This window comes from Chlamydotis macqueenii, chromosome 6, assembly GCF_036417535.1.
Source record: "Chlamydotis macqueenii isolate bChlMac1 chromosome 6, bChlMac1.mat, whole genome shotgun sequence".
NCBI lineage: Eukaryota > Metazoa > Chordata > Aves > Otidiformes > Otididae > Chlamydotis > Chlamydotis macqueenii.
In genome coordinates this window covers 15,775,000-15,792,834 of record NC_141561.1, presented here as the reverse complement: position 1 = coordinate 15,792,834, position 17,835 = coordinate 15,775,000, and the positions used below count along the sequence as shown (strand labels likewise).

At 45.8% G+C, this 17,835-nt stretch overlaps 1 protein-coding gene across 10 annotated transcripts in view; it reads left to right on the top strand.

Moving 5' to 3' along the window:
* Positions 1-17,835, top strand: part of BIN1 (bridging integrator 1) — a 95,966-nt gene that overhangs the window by 21,466 nt on the left and 56,665 nt on the right. For all 10 annotated transcript variants that reach the window (XM_086750607.1, XM_086750613.1, XM_086750612.1 and 7 more), the window contains exon 2: positions 17,593-17,673. In XM_086750607.1, coding sequence (XP_086606733.1) covers positions 17,593-17,673 — 81 coding nt within the window. The remainder of the gene's footprint in view (positions 1-17,592; positions 17,674-17,835) is intronic.

Here is a 17,835-nt window from a genome sequence, read left to right as displayed (position 1 = left end):
ATTCTTCCAATTCCTGCAGGTTGGCTGGTAGATACGAGCTTTTCCTTCCCTGCACTCTGCTCTTCTCCCACCTCCTTTTGTTTCTGGTGGCCTGTCACCTTGTGATTAGGACTCAGTGGAAGCTGTAGGTAACCTCCCTTTGGTTAGTGCAGTGAGTGATTCTGTGAATGTTACCAGAGTGGGAGCAGCAGCACTTGATGGCTTCTGTAGCCATATGGTGTCTGGTTACTCATCATGCAGGGGAATCTCAAGGACACAAGCAGCCTTTCTTTCTGCTGCTGCTTCCACTGCCATTTTTTTAAATTTTCTCAAGATATTTCTCCCCTCTGTTCCCCTAAATTATTCCCTCCAGGTTCAGCTAAAAAGGAGGGAGAGATAGCAATGGAAGTGTTAGCTTTGCTGTCCTCTCATTAGCAGGAGGTTTTGGGACATAGAGCTGGGAATGGATTGAACTCTTGGCAGCCATAGCTCTGCAGAATGGCCTGCTCCCTGGAGAAAGGTGTATCAGAGGTGCTATCTTGTTGGAGCCATGGGTGCTGAGCTGGCCAGGGATCAGGGTGAAGGAAGGCACGGAGCAGGATGTGAAAGTGGCGTGTGTCAGCCCTGAGAATGATGCATGGGGGAACAGCTCTACTCAACTTCCTCTCAAACTCCACCATTTGGTATGGCTGCCTTGGTCCAGGCATAAAGCTCATGATGCTATGTGTCACTCAAGTGAACGTGCTTTTCTTTGCTTGACAAATTTCTATGTACAGAAAAATTGCCCTTATGGGAGTATGTTTTTAGGGGTTTTCAAATTGAAAAAGATTGAACCACCATCCCAAAAACTAGCATGACTATTGCAGAGTGAGCTCGAACCTTTATTTGGTTCCTAACTTGGTCTCCTGCATCAGGAATCCTCTTGGCCCAGTTCTGCAGTGATCAGCACCTGATGTAGCAGATTTGTTTGTGGCAATGGCCTAAAATGAGAGTGGGGTTTTCTCTCCGCTCTGAAGATGTTAGATGAGCACAGAAACTGTACCTTTCATGTGTCCTTTGTATTCTTAAAGGTACTTGCTTTGTTAAAACCTGGTGACCCCCATCCAGGTGATGTTGAACCACTAGAAGCACAGAATGTTGGGTGAGTGCTTGTCGCTGTGCCTGTCCAAACACGGGCGAAGTTAAATTGCCTGTTCAGATCTGGCTGCCAGAGTGGTGAGATGGCTTTCCACCGAATGCCTCCCTTGTTGATCCCCTTGTCTCCACTGAGAAGGATGCTTTTTGGCAATGCATGGTGGAGGTTGCATGGCTGATGCCTATGTCTTCCTGGCTGTCTCAATTAATCTCGCCTCCTGACTGATAATTGCTTTCAGTGGCAATCAGAGAAGCAATAACTAACTTCTACAGCAACTCCCATGTGTCGACTGGGGCAACTTTCTGATGCTTCCTACAGTGCAGATCAGCTGTTGCTGTTTCTGCCTTGTTTCATGTGTTTGACCGCTGCCCTCTCTGTTCGCCTTCAGCATAGATGTGGTCTCCACTCTGTGGGATTCGTTCTCTGGGAATTTAGTTTTCTGAGTAGGTGAACAAAACCTTAAATCAGTCTAGTCATTGAAATCTTAGTTCCCTTCTTTTGCTGTTTCTGCCTTTTCCCTGACTTCAGCAGCAGCTAGAACAGAAGCAGAATGAGGAACCACCAGGATAAGGGGGATTGTGTCAAAACAGAAGTCCATCTCAAGGTGACAGTGGAGCAAATGCACTGCAAGGAACTGGGCAAGTGGAAAAGGCCCTTGCTATATTTCACATGTGGGACAAGGAAGGACAAACTGATTGTACATAACGATCTGGAATAAAAGTTGCTAGAATGTTGATTGTGTAGTGAAGATTCAAACACGGTACTCCGTGTTCCAGAGGCAGAAGCTTTTCAAAAAGCTGTCTGGGAGACAGATTATTACCCAGAGTTGTACACGACTGTCTGGAGACAGCTAATGTTTAAATGAGGCAGGTTTTAAAATAGATAACTTGCCCCATTACTTGTAACAAAGTGTTTAAAGGCATCCTATTGGATAGCAACACAAAAGCTTGTCTGTTTCTTTCTTGCTGTTTGGATTTCATCTTAAACTTTGTGACGATGATTGTGCAGCACAGCAAGCTGAGTGGAGTGCTGGCATTTAAGCACTCCGCTGGTGAATCTACCTGAAGGTCACAGCTTGGTGCTTTTGTCACTGTGGTGCTGAACTGGCTTTTCTTTTGCAGTAGAGAAGATGAGCTGATCTCTGAGCAGAGCCTGACTGGTTGCTGGATATGGCTGTAACATATCAAATAGGAGGCAGAAGTATACTACACTGAATTTCCTGTTGTAACAATGCACGCAGTCAGGTCTCTGGGTTTTTCCTACAGTGCCATCGTGTCTTGTGGCAGCACTGCACATCCAGCACTGAACAGAAAAGGAGTCTGGCCGCCTTCCTCTTAGGGCTGTCTTGCTGCAAGGCTCTGTGGGTGGCTGAGACATGAGTGTCCATATAGCTGCAGAGTGAGTCTGGGACTGGAGATCTGTTAGCAGGTTCCTTGGTCTGACAACTTAAGTAGATTGTGTACTTGAGTCCTTCTTGGTCATCTCATATAGTGCAAGGTGCCTATTGCATGTCAATTTTAACATGTTGGATATGAAATGAAATATAAGAGACCGAGAATACTCTTAGATATGGGGAGGGCTTCTCTGTTTCAAGCACTGTTTCTGTGCTTGAGGGTTTTGGGCGATGTTTTATGGCTGGCAGCTCCTGCAGTTTGTGTCCTAGGCAGGAAGCATGTTCATACACCAGCTCTCAGGTAGTCCCACAAGTTGGTTCATCTGCAGTGGGATGACTTTCTAGCAGCCAGTTGGCTAGATGAAGATGTACAGTGACCTGTTTGACATGGTAAATGATGAAGGTCTTTAGTCAGGAGAACATCCTCTCTCTTCCCCTGTAATGCAGAATGAAGAGGGTTTACAGCCTATATAACCTCAGATACCTGGATAGAAGCACTCAGATCCACCTTGTATCTCTTGGTTTGCACTAGTGTACACATGCTAAATTAAAACCTATGGGACTTAAGCTATGTAAGGTGGAATTTCAAGGCACTAGCTCTTGATGCTGCAAAGAGAATCTAGAAAAAGTTCACGAAATACTGAAGTCTTGGCATCAGACACAGATTTAGTTACTGGAGATAAAAATATCCTTCTGGTGGTGCTTTCACAGCCCATATTGAGTAACAGAGTGAACTTCACACAGCTGTGCAGATAGTGGTGATATAACCAAGGGTGGGGCATGGCATCTATTAAACAGCGATGATTTAAAAAGAGTCTCCCTGTGATCCAGAGATGAGCTTGAGTTTTACCTGAACTTGCTCTCGGCTGCTTCCTGGTAACCATTTGCAAACAAGCTCTTGGGCAAGAGGAGATAGAAGCAGCCAAATGCAGTTCTGGCCTTCCTTTTCCCATGAGTGCTGCTAGCTATAGAAACAGGCGTGCTTTAGCCACGGAAGGTCAGCAGGGCCTTTAGGCTCTGGACAGACATCTGATTTTATTGTTAGCCTGTATAACAAGATTAGCACCAAATGACTCACAGAGCAAGTCAGGTGGCCTTTAATCTTCTGTAACTGAGTTCGTATGAAGGCATTTTCATTATCATGACAGAATGTGGCTGAAAACTTTCCCGAAACCAGGTCTTCAGTGACAAGTGTTTTCTGTAGGAGCTCTTTAATCAAAACTAAAAATTGAAAGGGTGTGGGGTTTTTATTGACAAAAAGCTGAAAATTTCCCCAGAGGACTCATCAAAAACACTTTTGCTGTTAAGTTTTTGGTGGGAGAGAAAGAGATGCATTCTTCTTAGCTCTGTGTTGAGCCCAGAGGTGGTCCTGAACTTCCTGATAGAGGGCAATGGACGTCACCGCTGAAGCCACAAGTTATACCAGATTTTCTTCTGGAGGACGAGTTCCTTTCCTGCTCCTGGGCTGCTTTCAGTCGTGTACTTACAGGTTACAAGCTGCTAACGGTTGCTCCAGCACGAGGGCTTAGTGTTCATAGTATTAATAAGTAGGTGACTCTCCATAGTAAATGAAATCTGTACTAAACAGTGGGTGTTACAACACAGACATTCCCCTTTCTCTTAACTGCTTCTGTGATCGTGGCTGGCTTTATACCACAAGTACAGAGGGCACAGCAGAGTTTGCTCCCATTGTAGGTGCAGGGTAGGATTCAGACTAGCATAACTTTATTTTGTCTCCATTTCAAGCTTCCTGTAAACAGGAATAAAAGGAGTAAAATCAGAGCCACCCTCCAAATATTATTTTATATGTCATCTTGAAAATGGTTTGGAGTTTTCCTTACGTTGAAGTTAAGCTAATTCCTTTTTTTTTTGTTGTTGTTTTAAATGACAAACATTAACCTGTGTAAATGCTAGGTGGCTTTATCAAGTAGTGTGATGGGGTGGGAAAGGGAGTTGTATTTTAAAAGTGGGAAACCTGGCTTGTTAATGAAAATGTGACTGGAGTTAATAATTTCTGGCAAGGTAACTTACCCTCCTTGTAACTTTACATCTCTCCCATCCTGCTTGTTGTCTGACCATGATAAGTTTACGGTTCTGCATTCTAATAGCTCAAGAGTTTTAAGAAGGACTTTGATTTGCACAACTTCTGTGGGAGGGAACAGAGAAGCCCAGACTCTGATCCCTGAATTTCCAAGACACCCCTTGAAGCACTTCTGAAAATGTGCTGAGGGCCAAGTCAAATGTGCAGGAAGGGTGAGAACTGCGTGCTCAACTCTTTTTGCAGGAGCTGGGACCACTTTTAACTGTGGCACTACTTCTGTGTACCAGGTGTATAGGAAAAGCATGTGAGGATGGTGAACAGAAGATCACTGAGCCAGAGGGAGGCCAGGAGAGAGTAGCTGGGTGGCATCTCTTGAGCATGTGGGTGTCTTAGCAACCTTTATGATTCTGGCTGATACTTTTTTCAGTCTTACGATGACAGAGAAGGATTGAAGGAATGACTATGACTATGTCTGTAGGCATGCAAGTGCTTTTCAGTGGATGATTTTCAGATATTGGATAAACAGAAAGATGATTAGTAATGTGGTGGGCAAGGAGTCCTCAGGTGCTGGTGGCTGTAGTTCCAGTGATATGCATGACTAGGGACCAGGATTTGGGATATAGCTCCTCTCCTTTAGACACTGCCCATGCAGAAAACTTTGCTCCATGCAGAAAACCAGAAATCACATCTACTTTTTCTCTAGGAATTGTTTCTGCTCTGCCTTTAAAGGTCTGTGTTGGAAATTTAAAGTCTATAGTGTGTAACAAGACCTCCCCTTCTCTGCCCTCTTCCGTGCCTGAGGTACGAACAGAAGTGAGTGGGCAGGGTTTTGTCTAGAGCGCTGCTGTAAATCTGGAGTAATTCAGCCAAAAGCAATGGGATTTTCTGCCAGATCACTGAGAGTCTACCTGTTTCCCAAAATCTTACATTCTCAGAGAGCTCTTTTGAGAGATGAAAGACTGCAGGTGCACGGCTGCCTCCCTCTCGCTCTGTAATAGGATGCGACTCGGGGGACGGCTCTTTGCAGCACACGTGTGAGCAATGATGTATGTGCTGTTCTGCAGACCAGAGGCAGGTGCATCAATTCATATAAAAAATGTTTTTGTTTTCCATGAGTAATGCAGATCCACTTAAAATTTCAAGCTTTTCAGAGCAAGGATGTAATGTGAAGCGGTGAGGTGTGGGGCAGGGCCTTAGGAGAGCTGCAGTTTGCTGCCAGTTCCTCTGGTTATTAATGGCCACAGCAAGGACTCGTGGGTTCTGAGAATAGGCTCTGCATTTGCTTTAAAGGAGACAGCTGACAATGATGTTTGATACAGCAATATGTCTCTGCCTGACTTTTGACTGACAGTGACACAAACTTGCTCTCCTCCCAGCCATGGCTTAAACCTGGTGACATTTGCAGCAGAGCTAGCTTCTCCAGTCTAAGTTTAGACGGTGATTTTTGTGTTTGTCTGCATGTGTGTGCTTAGTAAGATAAAAAAGCAGGAAAGAGCTTCTGCAAATAGAAATGGAACAAGAACTTCAAACTGTGGCTGAATGAACAAGGGAGGTGTTCAACCTGCATGGATTTTCATGGTCTGGTTGCTGTGGATCCTTGTTTGAGATACCTGAGCGCTGGAGGGTTATACCACGACAACCTACTTTGACACTTTTGGTTTGTTCTCAGGAAATATGTGGTAAATATTCATATCTGTGGGACTGTAAGTTTGACGGGTGGTTTTGGTTTTTTTTGGAGGAAGCCACCTTGGAATTGTCTGGTGGCCTTAGGCCCACCTGTGTAGAGCTAATGACATGTGTTGTGGGTGTAACTGGAAATAGCATGTGATCTTAGCTGACTGCTGAGACTTAATTTCTTGCCATGCATTCATGTTAGTCTTTCAAAAGCTTCTCCTGTTAATGAACTCCTCCCCCAAGAGAAAAGTCCTCCTCCCTCCCACAGCAGACAAGCCCAGGAGAATGGAGCTGCCCAACCTTTGAAGGTCCCTTCCAACCCTAACCATTCTGTGATTCTATGAAGTGCTTCTCAGCCCTGCCTTGAAGGATGAGCATGTTGGAGAAGCTGTTGCTGTCCCGTTCGATCCTCAAGCAAAGTGCTGAAGCACAGTGTGAGGGAGAGAGCAGGTCCTTGTCCATGGGTAGCTGAGCGAGAGGTGTCCTGAGCTCGTGCATAACTTTACACTGTTAAATGGTGGCTGAGTGGGAACAAGTTTTGGTCACTCTCACTTAGAAGCCTATTTCAGATCAGTGACCTAAAGCGGGATGGTTTTGTCTCCCATTACAGACCTTTGGTAAGCCTTCATTCTTCCAGGAACATTACTTTCTTCTGACAGTCTTCTCCAAGGCCTGGTCTGGCAAGAGGTCGTATAATCCAGATAGAAATAACTGCCTTTTAGACTTGGCCCTAAGGCCTAGGTGCTATGTGTACTCCAGTAGATGCATGAAGGATTTGCACCTATGTTCCCCTGGCATTATGATGAAAAACAGACTATGAAAGCTGGTGGAACTCGGCCCTTTGTGAACATCATGAACAACTTACTGGCCATATGTTTCTGGAGCATTCACCTGTGACTTCAGACAGTGTAAGAGAGTTACTTGGGCAGAGAGATCTGATGGCAAGTAATGTAAAGAAAAGCCATTTGTGTAAACCAGATGAACCCATTTCAGAAAAACACTAGCATTTAGAAAAGTGATTTCAGCCATCCATTATAGGGAAGGAAAGCTCCTGGGTTTGGCTCTTTTTCGTCTAAAATGAAGGCGCAAATGTACTATCAGGGCAGAGGGACTTCATTGCATCAGCCCCTTCAGAACTGCTCCGTCACGTCAGCAGTCCGCATGTCTTTGCATCTGCTTTACCTCACTTCTGAGTTCCTGGTCAGGAACAATTGGCTACCTGTGATGTGTGGGAAAAGATTTGCTGGAAAGGATTTTCTTTTACTGTTCCTTTTCCTCTCTATTTTCACTTCCCTCACTCCTTGCTCTTAAAGTTTGCAAAACTACACTTACATAAGCACTGCTAGCAGTGTTTTACGCTGTCACTTGATGTTTGTCGAGTGAGCTGCGTCTTTTGTCTGCAGGAGACTTGGGGATTTTTGGTTCCATGTGCTTTGCAGCCCTTCTGCCCTTTGCGAAGCTGGAAACGTGGCCCAGATTCATTCTTGTTAGTGTGATAACCCGTTAGTACTGCAGCAATTCTGCAGGGTAAAACCCCGGGGTCTGGATCTCACTGTAACCAAATCTGGAAGAAGAAAGGCCTCTTGCCTTGAGGTTGTGTGCAGTCAGCGATCATGCAAAGCAGACCAAGCTTGGAACTGCACTGGTGCTGTGATCAGCACTCCTGGCTGCCTGCATCTGGGATTTCTGGGGCATGGAGTACAGGTGCGGCTGAGAGGGAGGAGTTGGTCCACCAGCACTCCTGTGAATGAAAGGTGCAGAGCTCTGCTGATCTGATGAACCTTATTATTTCAGTAGCTAATCATGGAGTAGTACCAACATCCCTAGGTATTCCATGTGACATCTGTAACGATAGGAGAGGTAGATGGGTACTGCCTTTCTTGGAGGAAGACGGTAATGGGAAACTTTATTTCTTTCCACACCCCTTCAGATTAAAGAGAATTTTTGAGCCATTTCACAGTAGCTATGTACCTCCCTAATGCTCTCCTTGAGTCTTTTGCAGCAATTTTAAACAATCACCCCTGTATTGGTTCATGGTCCGGTTTTTAATGCTGATTATTGTATGGTGCATAGAGGGAATAAAGACAGTCTGAAAAGTTTTTTAATAGACCCCTCTTCAATTGATTTACCATAACAAAGTTTCCTCAGTGTGCCTTTTCCTTCTCCTTTGGGGTTGACAGCTCATGTCCACTTGTTGGTAATATATTCAGCATCTGTCAACACTCTTCCAGCCTGGAGCTGAGCAGTGAGCCTTCTTGTCCAAGGCTGGTAACTGAGCTCTGAGACTGCTGTCAAAAATAAAAGCTGCTGAGCTTGAATGAGATCTGGTTATCTGAGAACTAGAAACTGAGTGAAGGACAGAAGTGACTGAGTTGATAATTAGGAGCACTTAATGTTTTGCCTTGGCTGGGAGATCTTGATGTGAAGATTTGAGAGGAGAGGATGAGCATGAAAAACTACTTTCCTTGAATTGCTTAAGGGTTGTTGAGTTGTTTAAGGATTTAGCAAAAAATGCTGCAGCTCTAGCATAGGAAGGAGCCCTCTCTCTTCTGCTCCCCCCAAGCTTTTTAAATAAAGGAAATAAAGAAGAGCACCCTGAGGTGCCTCTCCTGCTCTCTGGCTTCATATGCGAAACTCCCAGATACAGGTGCTTGTGGAACCCTGTTTGGTGCAGGTGTGACAGAGCTTTAGCACAGCACCCTTTCTGCCTTGTGGTAATGTCAGCTGGCCTTTACATCTTCTGCCACGTAGGAAAGAGACACTTGAGAAGTGAGCGCTGTGTAGAGGACTTAGCCGTGATCAGCAGGGAAGAGGGGGCAGCTGAACTACTCGTGTCCTTGCCTGCTGTGGGAACACATACGTGACTGGTAACGCGGGGATGGCATCCCCTTTCACACTGCTGGTAAATCGTGCCTCTGGTAGGCAGGATGATGAAGTGTGCAAGGACCCAGAGGTCTTGGGTGAAGCACATGGTGCAGTTAGGAGTAGCTCGTGCCCATAGGGCCATCGCTACAGGCTTGTACCCTGCGGTTGCTTCAAGGAAGGCCTCCGAGTTTGGATCAAGGATGGCAACTGCTATAGAAGAATCTGCTGCAGCCAAACGATCCTCTTTTCATGCTTCCTAGAAAGAGGGGAGTCTTCAGCAATGTATTCAAAGGAAAGTGCTGAAATAGGCATTCCTAGATGAGTGTGCTGCAACATGCAGCTTCAAAAATGGGACAGGTCCTTTGTGTACCCCCTTCTTGGGGATATTGGGGATATTACTCACTATTTATGACTCGGCCTTAAGGGTAAGCTGACCATCATTCCAAGCCACCAGACCTGAAAAAGTCTTGCACCTGCTGTGCTTATTTCTACATTTTGCCTTACACCTGGCATGATCAGAAACAAGGGTATATTCTTAGGATGGTAATTTCAGCCTGGTGAAACTTGTTGCTATTAATTTTATCTGAGCCCATTATGGGGAAGCGGGTTTCTCCAGAAAATAATTCAGAATGAGAAAGTGGAGCTCCTGGTTTTTTTTTTTTTTTTTGTTTGTTTCTGTATTGATTACAGAGTGAAGAAGAATGAACCTTGTAAGGCAGCCTAATGTGACCACACTGAGTCATGCTAAGCTAGAGAGATGTGTCCTGAAGGTGCAGGTCACAGTGAGGCTGCTCTTTAGTAGCTGTCAGGGGCAGATATTTGAGTTGAACAGTCAAGGCAATACAGCATGACTCTTGCTCCTACAGAAATTTTGCAATATAGTGCTGTTTGGGGAAGATGGCCATGACGTGTTTCTTTGACGATAGGTTCCATGCACCATTATTATCTAGTCACGCTTTGTTGTGTGTTACACTTCTGACTATGATATGGATGAAGGACTGAGGTCTTTTAAGTGAGGATATTTGTTTGGAGACAAAGTGATTGACCTTCTGTTGCTGTCGTCTTCAGGATTTGGGAAGACTAGCTTTGGAAGTGCCTTACAAGGTCCATCCCCTGTGTGGAGTGGGATCAGTCCAGCTTAAATCACACCTGAGATGCTTATCTAACCTTTTAAAAAGTCTTTTGTTAGCAAAGGATCTCCATGCAATCTGCTCTATTTTTCTTCTTCACTGTTAGTGTATTTTGGGGGGATGTTCTGAGAATTCAACACCACAGTGTGACCAGGAAAGTATATTTTCAGTTGTTTGGTTTTTTCCCTAGTCAGATTGGGTTTTAGAATATGGCCAAGCATGCAAACTGTCACATTAATTAGAGGGACGCCTGTGAAAATCAAAGTCAGTATATCTTGAGCTAAGCACTCAAAACTGGTCATCTCATCTCTCTGTACCTCTCTTTCCCATTTGCCAGCTGGGGATGCCAGGGATAAATGTGGTGACTCTGTGTCATGCTGAACAAACACTCCTCTTTACAGCGGGATGGATGTGACATTGGACATGGATTTTTCCAGGTCATTCAGGAAGTCTCTAACAATGGATTATTGAACCCTAATTTCCCAGCACTTAGCCCAGTGATTAGCCCTGTCTTTGCAGGGTCTATTGAACCTTGTCAGCAAGTAAGAAGCAAACAAGAACCGCTCTGTCTGCACCAAGTGCAACATAGCCCTTTCCCATCTTCCAGTGATCTGAGGGTATTGCTGATTGCTCAGCCACAGGAATAATTTTCTCAATTTAAAATGAAGCGTTAAGATGTTTGGAGTTTCTTCCTCTCCACCCCCATCCTCCTTTGTTCAGTTGTTTCAAAGAAAGACTTAATTGTGCCAGGCTTGCATGAGGAGGGCCAGGCTGTTCCCAAAACCAGCCTAGGGCAGGCATGGAGGGCAGGAGGACGTGCCCTGCTCCCAGAGAGGGTCGGAGGGGGGAGCAGGACTCCCGCTGCCGCTCTTGCTTTTCTCCCAGAGTCTGAGTGTAAAAAACAAATTATTCCATTATCGCAAATCTGCTTCGTTGAGCAAGTCACATTTCATTTGGGCAGAGAAGAAACCAGGCTTAAAAAAAGCTAGTGAAACTTCCTTTGTACCTTACTGAGTTATGTGGCTTTGTGCTTTCCTTCTGACTTGGACACTTTTTCTTCTCCCTCTCTTCAGAGTAAAACATCTTCCATGGAAGAACAGGCAGCATCCTGAGATCAAAGATTTATTTGTTCTGTTGCTCGTTGACCCATTGGCACATGCCAATTTGTTGTAATTCAAAATTAGTCACAGTATTTATTGGCTCTGTGCCCAGTTGGTAGCTGGAGATAATGCACTGGAGTTGGCAGATACAGCGAAAGTCAGAGGCATCGTTTATGGGGGGTGGAGAGGACAGGGTATGGAGTGATTTAGGAGCATTGGGCCCGTGTCCGTAAGATGTAACCCCAGCCACTTCTCTGATACAGTAAGGAGTGAGATGTGGACCTGTGGGTCTCAAACTGTATCTGCTCTGGCTGTGAGCTTAATGACTCTCCCTTCGTCAGGGCCGGACCACCCTAAATTGAGATGTTTCAGGGGCAGATTTAGCTCTCATATCCAAAAGCTGCATTTCTTTTTTGCTTTCCTATTCATCACCTGCATTCTCTAAACCGGTTTTTGGTCCATATGCCATGAAAAGTAGAGTTTTGTTAGGTTACTGGTTCACATAATGGGTCTACATGGTATTCGCTGAGAATATTGGGTTTTCAGGGCTTTTGCAGTGGAATTGATATTTCAGAAGAAAGCAAAGGAAAGTGCTGAGTGAGAGCTCTGGATACATTAAACAGCTGGTTTATATTTATTAGAAAGCATAAACATGAATCTGTTAGTCACAATTTAGGGCAAAGCAGAACTGCTTTTTAGTTGGTCTGATGCTGCTGTTTGGTGCTAGCTGCTGCTGCACTGCCAGCGAATGTTTGTCCTTAATGGTGGTTGCTGCTCTACATCAGAGAGTTTGGTGGTCACAGAGCTGATCTCCAGATTGTTTTCCTCGGTGCCCAGTGCTCAAAGCAGAGCATGGGAGATCCTATGCTGAGCAGTGCGGGGGTTTGCCCTTTGGGAATGCTTCCTCCCATACACCTGGAAAAAAAGAGGGTAAGCAGCAGCCAGATGAGATGCTTCCTTTCGAATCAGTCCTGCGGAGCTGTGGTGTTTATGTAATGCTCAGTCACTCTGTGAATCTCACAGTCTTGCTTTTGAGAAAAATCTGCAGCTCAGATTTTCCAAGCAAACTTTCGATTTTGCTGGGAAAAGTTCCTGTTTTTTAAAGGCTATTTCATGCCTTTACTTCTCTGACCTTCGCTAGCAGAATGCCAGATCTCTGATACAGAGGATTTCTGGATTTCTCTGTCACTTCTGCTGTGTTATCTCACTTCTCAAAGTATATTAATTCAAAGCTTCCTGCAGATAGTTCTGCCTGCAACAGCGGATTACAAATACATTCACAATAGGAGAGAAATGTGATCATTTATTTATTTGTTAATAGCATCTTGGCTCCTAGGATCCTGAAGTGCTTTTAAAACTTCAGTCAAACTCTGAATCTCCTTGTTGCTTGTTGCTTTTATTTAAATGCAGGGAAAATTAAGGCTCCATGGGTAGAATTTGGAGGTTCTGCAGTAGTTGCTTGGGTGCCTGTGATCCTAGTTTATGAGAAACACAGACCACCTGTAGATCTAGCTAACTGTTGGAAAAGACATGGTTTCTAAGCAACACTGGAAAATGGTGTTTAAGTGTCCAGATATGTCCGGTGCCTGAGGCCAAAAATGTTGGCTGGGATGACATTCCCATCCTGTGATAGTGAATCCATAGTGAGCCAGGACTGAATCCATACAGCCAGGGCAATGCTGTAGCCCCCTCTGAAATCCATCCCACACGGTGTTTTGTGGGACTCCGTATACAAAGTATTCCCTCCATGAGCCTATCTTGCACTGTCTTGAAATGATCCCTGTCCTTATGCAGTGCCAAGACTTCTGAGGTCAAGGACAGACCAAGGAGCCTAGCCATGGTTGCTTCTTAATCCTTCAAATGCCAGATTCATGCCCGCTGCCTGGTGTGGTTTGCCTCCAGACTGCAGCTGACAGATCACACCATCGCTTATCCGCCCTGAGATTTGGGAGCCATGGTGGGGTCCTGACTCTTACCCTGGTAAATCTGCTCCATTAATAGCTATCAAAGAGCCTGAAGTTTCCATCTGAACTTTATCTGGCTTTGCAGCAAGCTGGAGGATTAAAGACCGTCGCAGGGGAAGGCAGGGAGCAGCCCTGGCTCCCTTGGAATAGCCTGACCTATGACGGCACGTACCGGCCTGGGGAGGGGAGTTGTTCTGTGAGCTCACGGGTTATTAGCAGTGAGCACAGATGTGCCTGCGGTCAGCAGCACACCCAGGGCCATCTGCTCCATCCCAAACTGGTCTAAGAGGTCCAGAGGGATTTGTTAATGTGGTTTGTCTGTATGGTTCTTTGATGGGAGAGCTGGGAGCAGGCTTGAGGGCCAGCCTTGTGGAGCCATCATTTGATGCTGCTCAAATGACCTTAGGGTTTGACCTCTGGGTTGTTTGTATGGGGCAGGTCTGTTTTTGAGGGAGAGCGATATGAGAAGATAAGCCTTGCCCTGCTGGAGCCAGGGGCTGTTGTCTCTCCCATAGCAAGTAACAAAGGGATCTGAGTGGGCCCTGTGGCTGGGATTTGCCTATAGGGCCGGCAGACGTGGGGCACAAGCTTTCATCTGCCACAGAGGAGAAGAGTGTAGGAAGCAAGAGCAAGTTTTGTGGTGTAGCCAGGGATTTACTTCTCACAGCCTCTCTCCCGTAACTTGGTTTTGTTTTTCCTTTCTTGTTCTTTTGCTGGCATCCCCGAGTCCTCTGTTTCACCCACACCGTGTCACCACTGTGGAAAAATGCAGGATTTCTTATTACTTCCTCCGCCTGACGTGCGGAAAACGGACTCCACAATCTATAAGATTGTAAAGTAGGTATGCTTATTCAGCGCTGGGCAGCATGGAGGGTCGCTCCTCCAAACGTGTGCAACGTGTTAAGCAACAGATACAGTATTTATGCATCATAGACATGCGTATTCATAGAATTCCCGTGGACTTGGTTATATATTAATTAGGTTTCCGAGAAATCGTTATCATAAGTTTCCTCCCAGGACAGGTTATTCCCCGGTCTCTGCGTCCATCTCGTGTCTGTGCTCGGGAGTCACAGTCTCTCTGGTGGTCGTTCTCTCCTCCTTATCACTATGTCCAGCTGCGTGGATTCAGACCTTTGTCCTGCTTTGTTCTTGCTGCCAGGGTGGTTTCTTGATGACTTATCTTTGCTGGTTCCCAATTTCCTTGGTTATTCCACCCTATCAGTTGGTTCTTAAGTTCCCTTATCTTGGTCTCAGCCAGTGTGTCTGTACCCCCTCAGGGTGTTCCCATCTAACTTATCTTAGCTCTTGCTAGAGCATCCTGAAAGTATCTCCTTATGTTAAGTTTATGACTCTACTGTTCTTTCTCTCAAGGTTAGTAAATCATTGATCACTATTTATCAGCTTGATTCCTTAGTATTAATCCTTTCTTTCACCCCTTCATTCAGAGCTGCTCCTCAGCTCAGCATCGCTGTTGCAGCAGTTTTTTCCTTAGAGGCAGGCTGGGGGTTAGAGCCCTTTCCAGTGCCTGGCGTTTTGCAGGGCTTGTGCAGAGCACCCCAGCGTGGTGGAAGAAGATCTCAGCTGGACAGATGACCCCAGACCCAGTGTGCTTGTCCCCAGAGGGACAGTAGAACTGCAGATAAATTGTTGGACACGGGGAAGCAGGCGCATGGCCACCACAATGAATTGTCTGTGGGTGCTGCTCAGTGTTTTATACCAGGAAGCACTGAGGCTGCTCTAAACCTTTGACCCTGGCGACATACTCCAGATTCCTCCCAGTTTAACGCTCTCCTTCCCCCTCCCCTCCAGGCCTGAAAGCATTTCGTCTCCTGACCAGCCAGACAGATGCATTGCCCCATAAAAAGGTCCTTTGTATCCCCAACACTTCTATTGATCTGCACATTGGGAACATCATTCTCCTTTGGAATTTGCAGCTTGCACACTTTCTCGTTGGTCATGGATGCCTCTGACTTTATGGGTCTTTGGACATCTAGGAAGTCACCCAGCAGGTGGGAAATCCAAGCCCCATAGATCCAGTGGCCTAGAGGAGTGCAGCTGAACACAGGGCCTTTAAGCAGCATCCTTTCTGGAAGGGGTTCACCATACTAGCTGATGAAAAAGATGAGGCCATACTGAATCCTTCTCTCTTGCTGGCATGGCAGAGAAATGTGTAGCCTCAGCAGCAGCGTTGCTGTGGCGTGCACTTGTCTTCAGCTGGAGCAGATGAGCAAAGAAGGCACCAATGGCTGGGGTACAGGACTCTGTCCAACCAGTGTTGCCTCTTCTGTTCTCCAACAAGCTCTTCTATGCCAAGGGTTTGAGAGGAAGAAGGGAATATTTGTGCTCTTCCCATCCTGCTGCATAGACAGGTTTACCAAGAACGTTAGGTGCTTGTAACTGCAATGTTTGCTACTGTCACTTGAGCTGTAGTTAGTTGTGCTTCCAATTCTGGAGGGTTTTGATTCAGCTCTTGATCACAAAGTCTTCATCTGTAAGTGTCCTTTCTGCACTTTTGTTGACACTTGAATACCTCAGCAATTCCTGGGGGTGAAGAGAGGCTGTTGAACAGAGGGAGAATGAAAAACAGTGATTCCCTCCTAGACATTCAATCGCAGCCTAAATAAGGAGATTTAAGCGGAATAACTGCACAAATTTATCACATCTAGTGCTGGCATTGGCTATTGTGGTCAGGGTTGAGCTGGGAATAAGCGTGCTTATATGGGGGAGAGGGGAACTGAGATTAGCCAAATAGACATAACACAGATGTCCTCTCCCTTGGCTCTGTAAAAAGATGAGTGGGAGCCAGTAAGTGCATTGGCAGTTTGTAGCAGGTCCCTTCCAACTGACAATATTCTATTCTATTCTACATCTTGTTGCACGGACCTTCTCAATGCCATTTTGGGGACCAAACAGGAAAGTCTGATCCCTGCCCTGCAAGGGAAAAATCCTCTTTCCGTTCTGAGAAGATCCGTGGGTAGCCAAGGGAGCTGCAGGAAGCTGGTTTGAGTGGCTGTCACAGCTACCTGGCAGTCCCTCAGGGTGCTGCTCTGGAGACACTTACTAGTGGCCTTCCTGTAGTCCTGATGGCAGTAACATGCACCTGCTTCTCTGTCTTGACCCTCTTCCCTCCAAGACAGGCTGAACATGATAGCCGAGGCCTGTGGCTAAGGGACTGCTGTGCTCAGCAGAGCAGGAGAGACTTCAGCTTTCCAGTGCTCTCTGCCTCTTGGGCAGTCACACTCTTACCAGCCAGGGCTCCCTTGCTTTTTGAAGTGTTCCCTCAGCGCCCTTTCTAGCTCATCTCTGGCTCCTCAGAACCTCCTGTGACTGAGGACTGGCTGGACTTTTCTCTGGTTTTACTGGCCCTGTGAGACAAGGCTTTTTTTTTTTTTTTTTTTTTTTGCACAGTCAAGTTTATTTTTTATTAACAAAGATGTTGTAATCGAGCGTAACCAGCTATAGCTTACATCCTGGTCTCCCTGCTGCTGGAGTTGCTTGGGACCTGACAAATAACTGCTGCCCAGCCCTCTTGTGATGGACCTGCCTTCCTGCCCGGAAAATGAAATGCTTTGTTCAAAGCCTGGGAGCGATCCACTTAGCTGCATGGAGAGATCATTAAGAGAGAAGTGTGATAAGGGAAGTGGTCTGATAAGGGTTTTTTCCAGGCTGTGGGGAGCTGCGCTGCGCAGGGAAGCGGTGAGCGGAGCAGGGCTGGCTGCTGGCACTCTCAGACATGACACTTGGACTGAGTGTCCCGTAGATACATGGTGTAAGGTCCCCAACAGCCAGCTCCTGCCAAGCATGTGCCGAGTGAGAAAAGGTGGAAAGAAGGTGGGGCTTTCACTGCTTCAGCCACCTTCTTTCTCTAAGGAGGTCCCTGAATGGCTTTCTGTGTCTGAGGACAGTCCAGCTGTTCTGGGAGCAAAAAACCCCACCCTGTTAAACCAGCATAAGTGTAACCACACAACACAAGGCGCATTAGGGATGTGGTTTGTTTCTTACTGGTCCAGGAGTTGAGTTGCTATTGCGTTATCTGCAAAAACCGTTAGACCAGTGAAGGGCAAACCTCAGTCATGCTCTTTGGTACAGCAAAGTATAAGAGGTCTGAGCTCATCCTGATTAATCTGCAAGTCCTTTTTAAAATTATGACTCTGTGGAGAAATATTCCAGAAATTCTGAGTGCAAGAAAAAGGGAAACTTTTAAACTTTCCTTCTTTCAGAATCATGAGCAAAAACTTGTAACTGTTTATTTGTCTCTGCTTTATTATATTTGTGTTTGAAGTCTCCTGTCTTTCTCCTCTCTTTCTGCAGGTCCTTCAGAAGCTTGGGAAAGCAGATGAAACAAAAGATGAGCAGTTTGAACAGTGCGTGCAGAACTTCAACAAACAGCTGGTAAGATAATTGGCAATATGTAATTACACCCTGGGTTTCGGTATTCACTTCCAGTCATCTGTTGGAATAGGCAATTAAAGCCTGTTAAATTAAATGGTGCCATAGGCCTGTTGAAGTGACCCACAACTCGTAACTGTTCACTTACCAGAAATTACCCTGTCT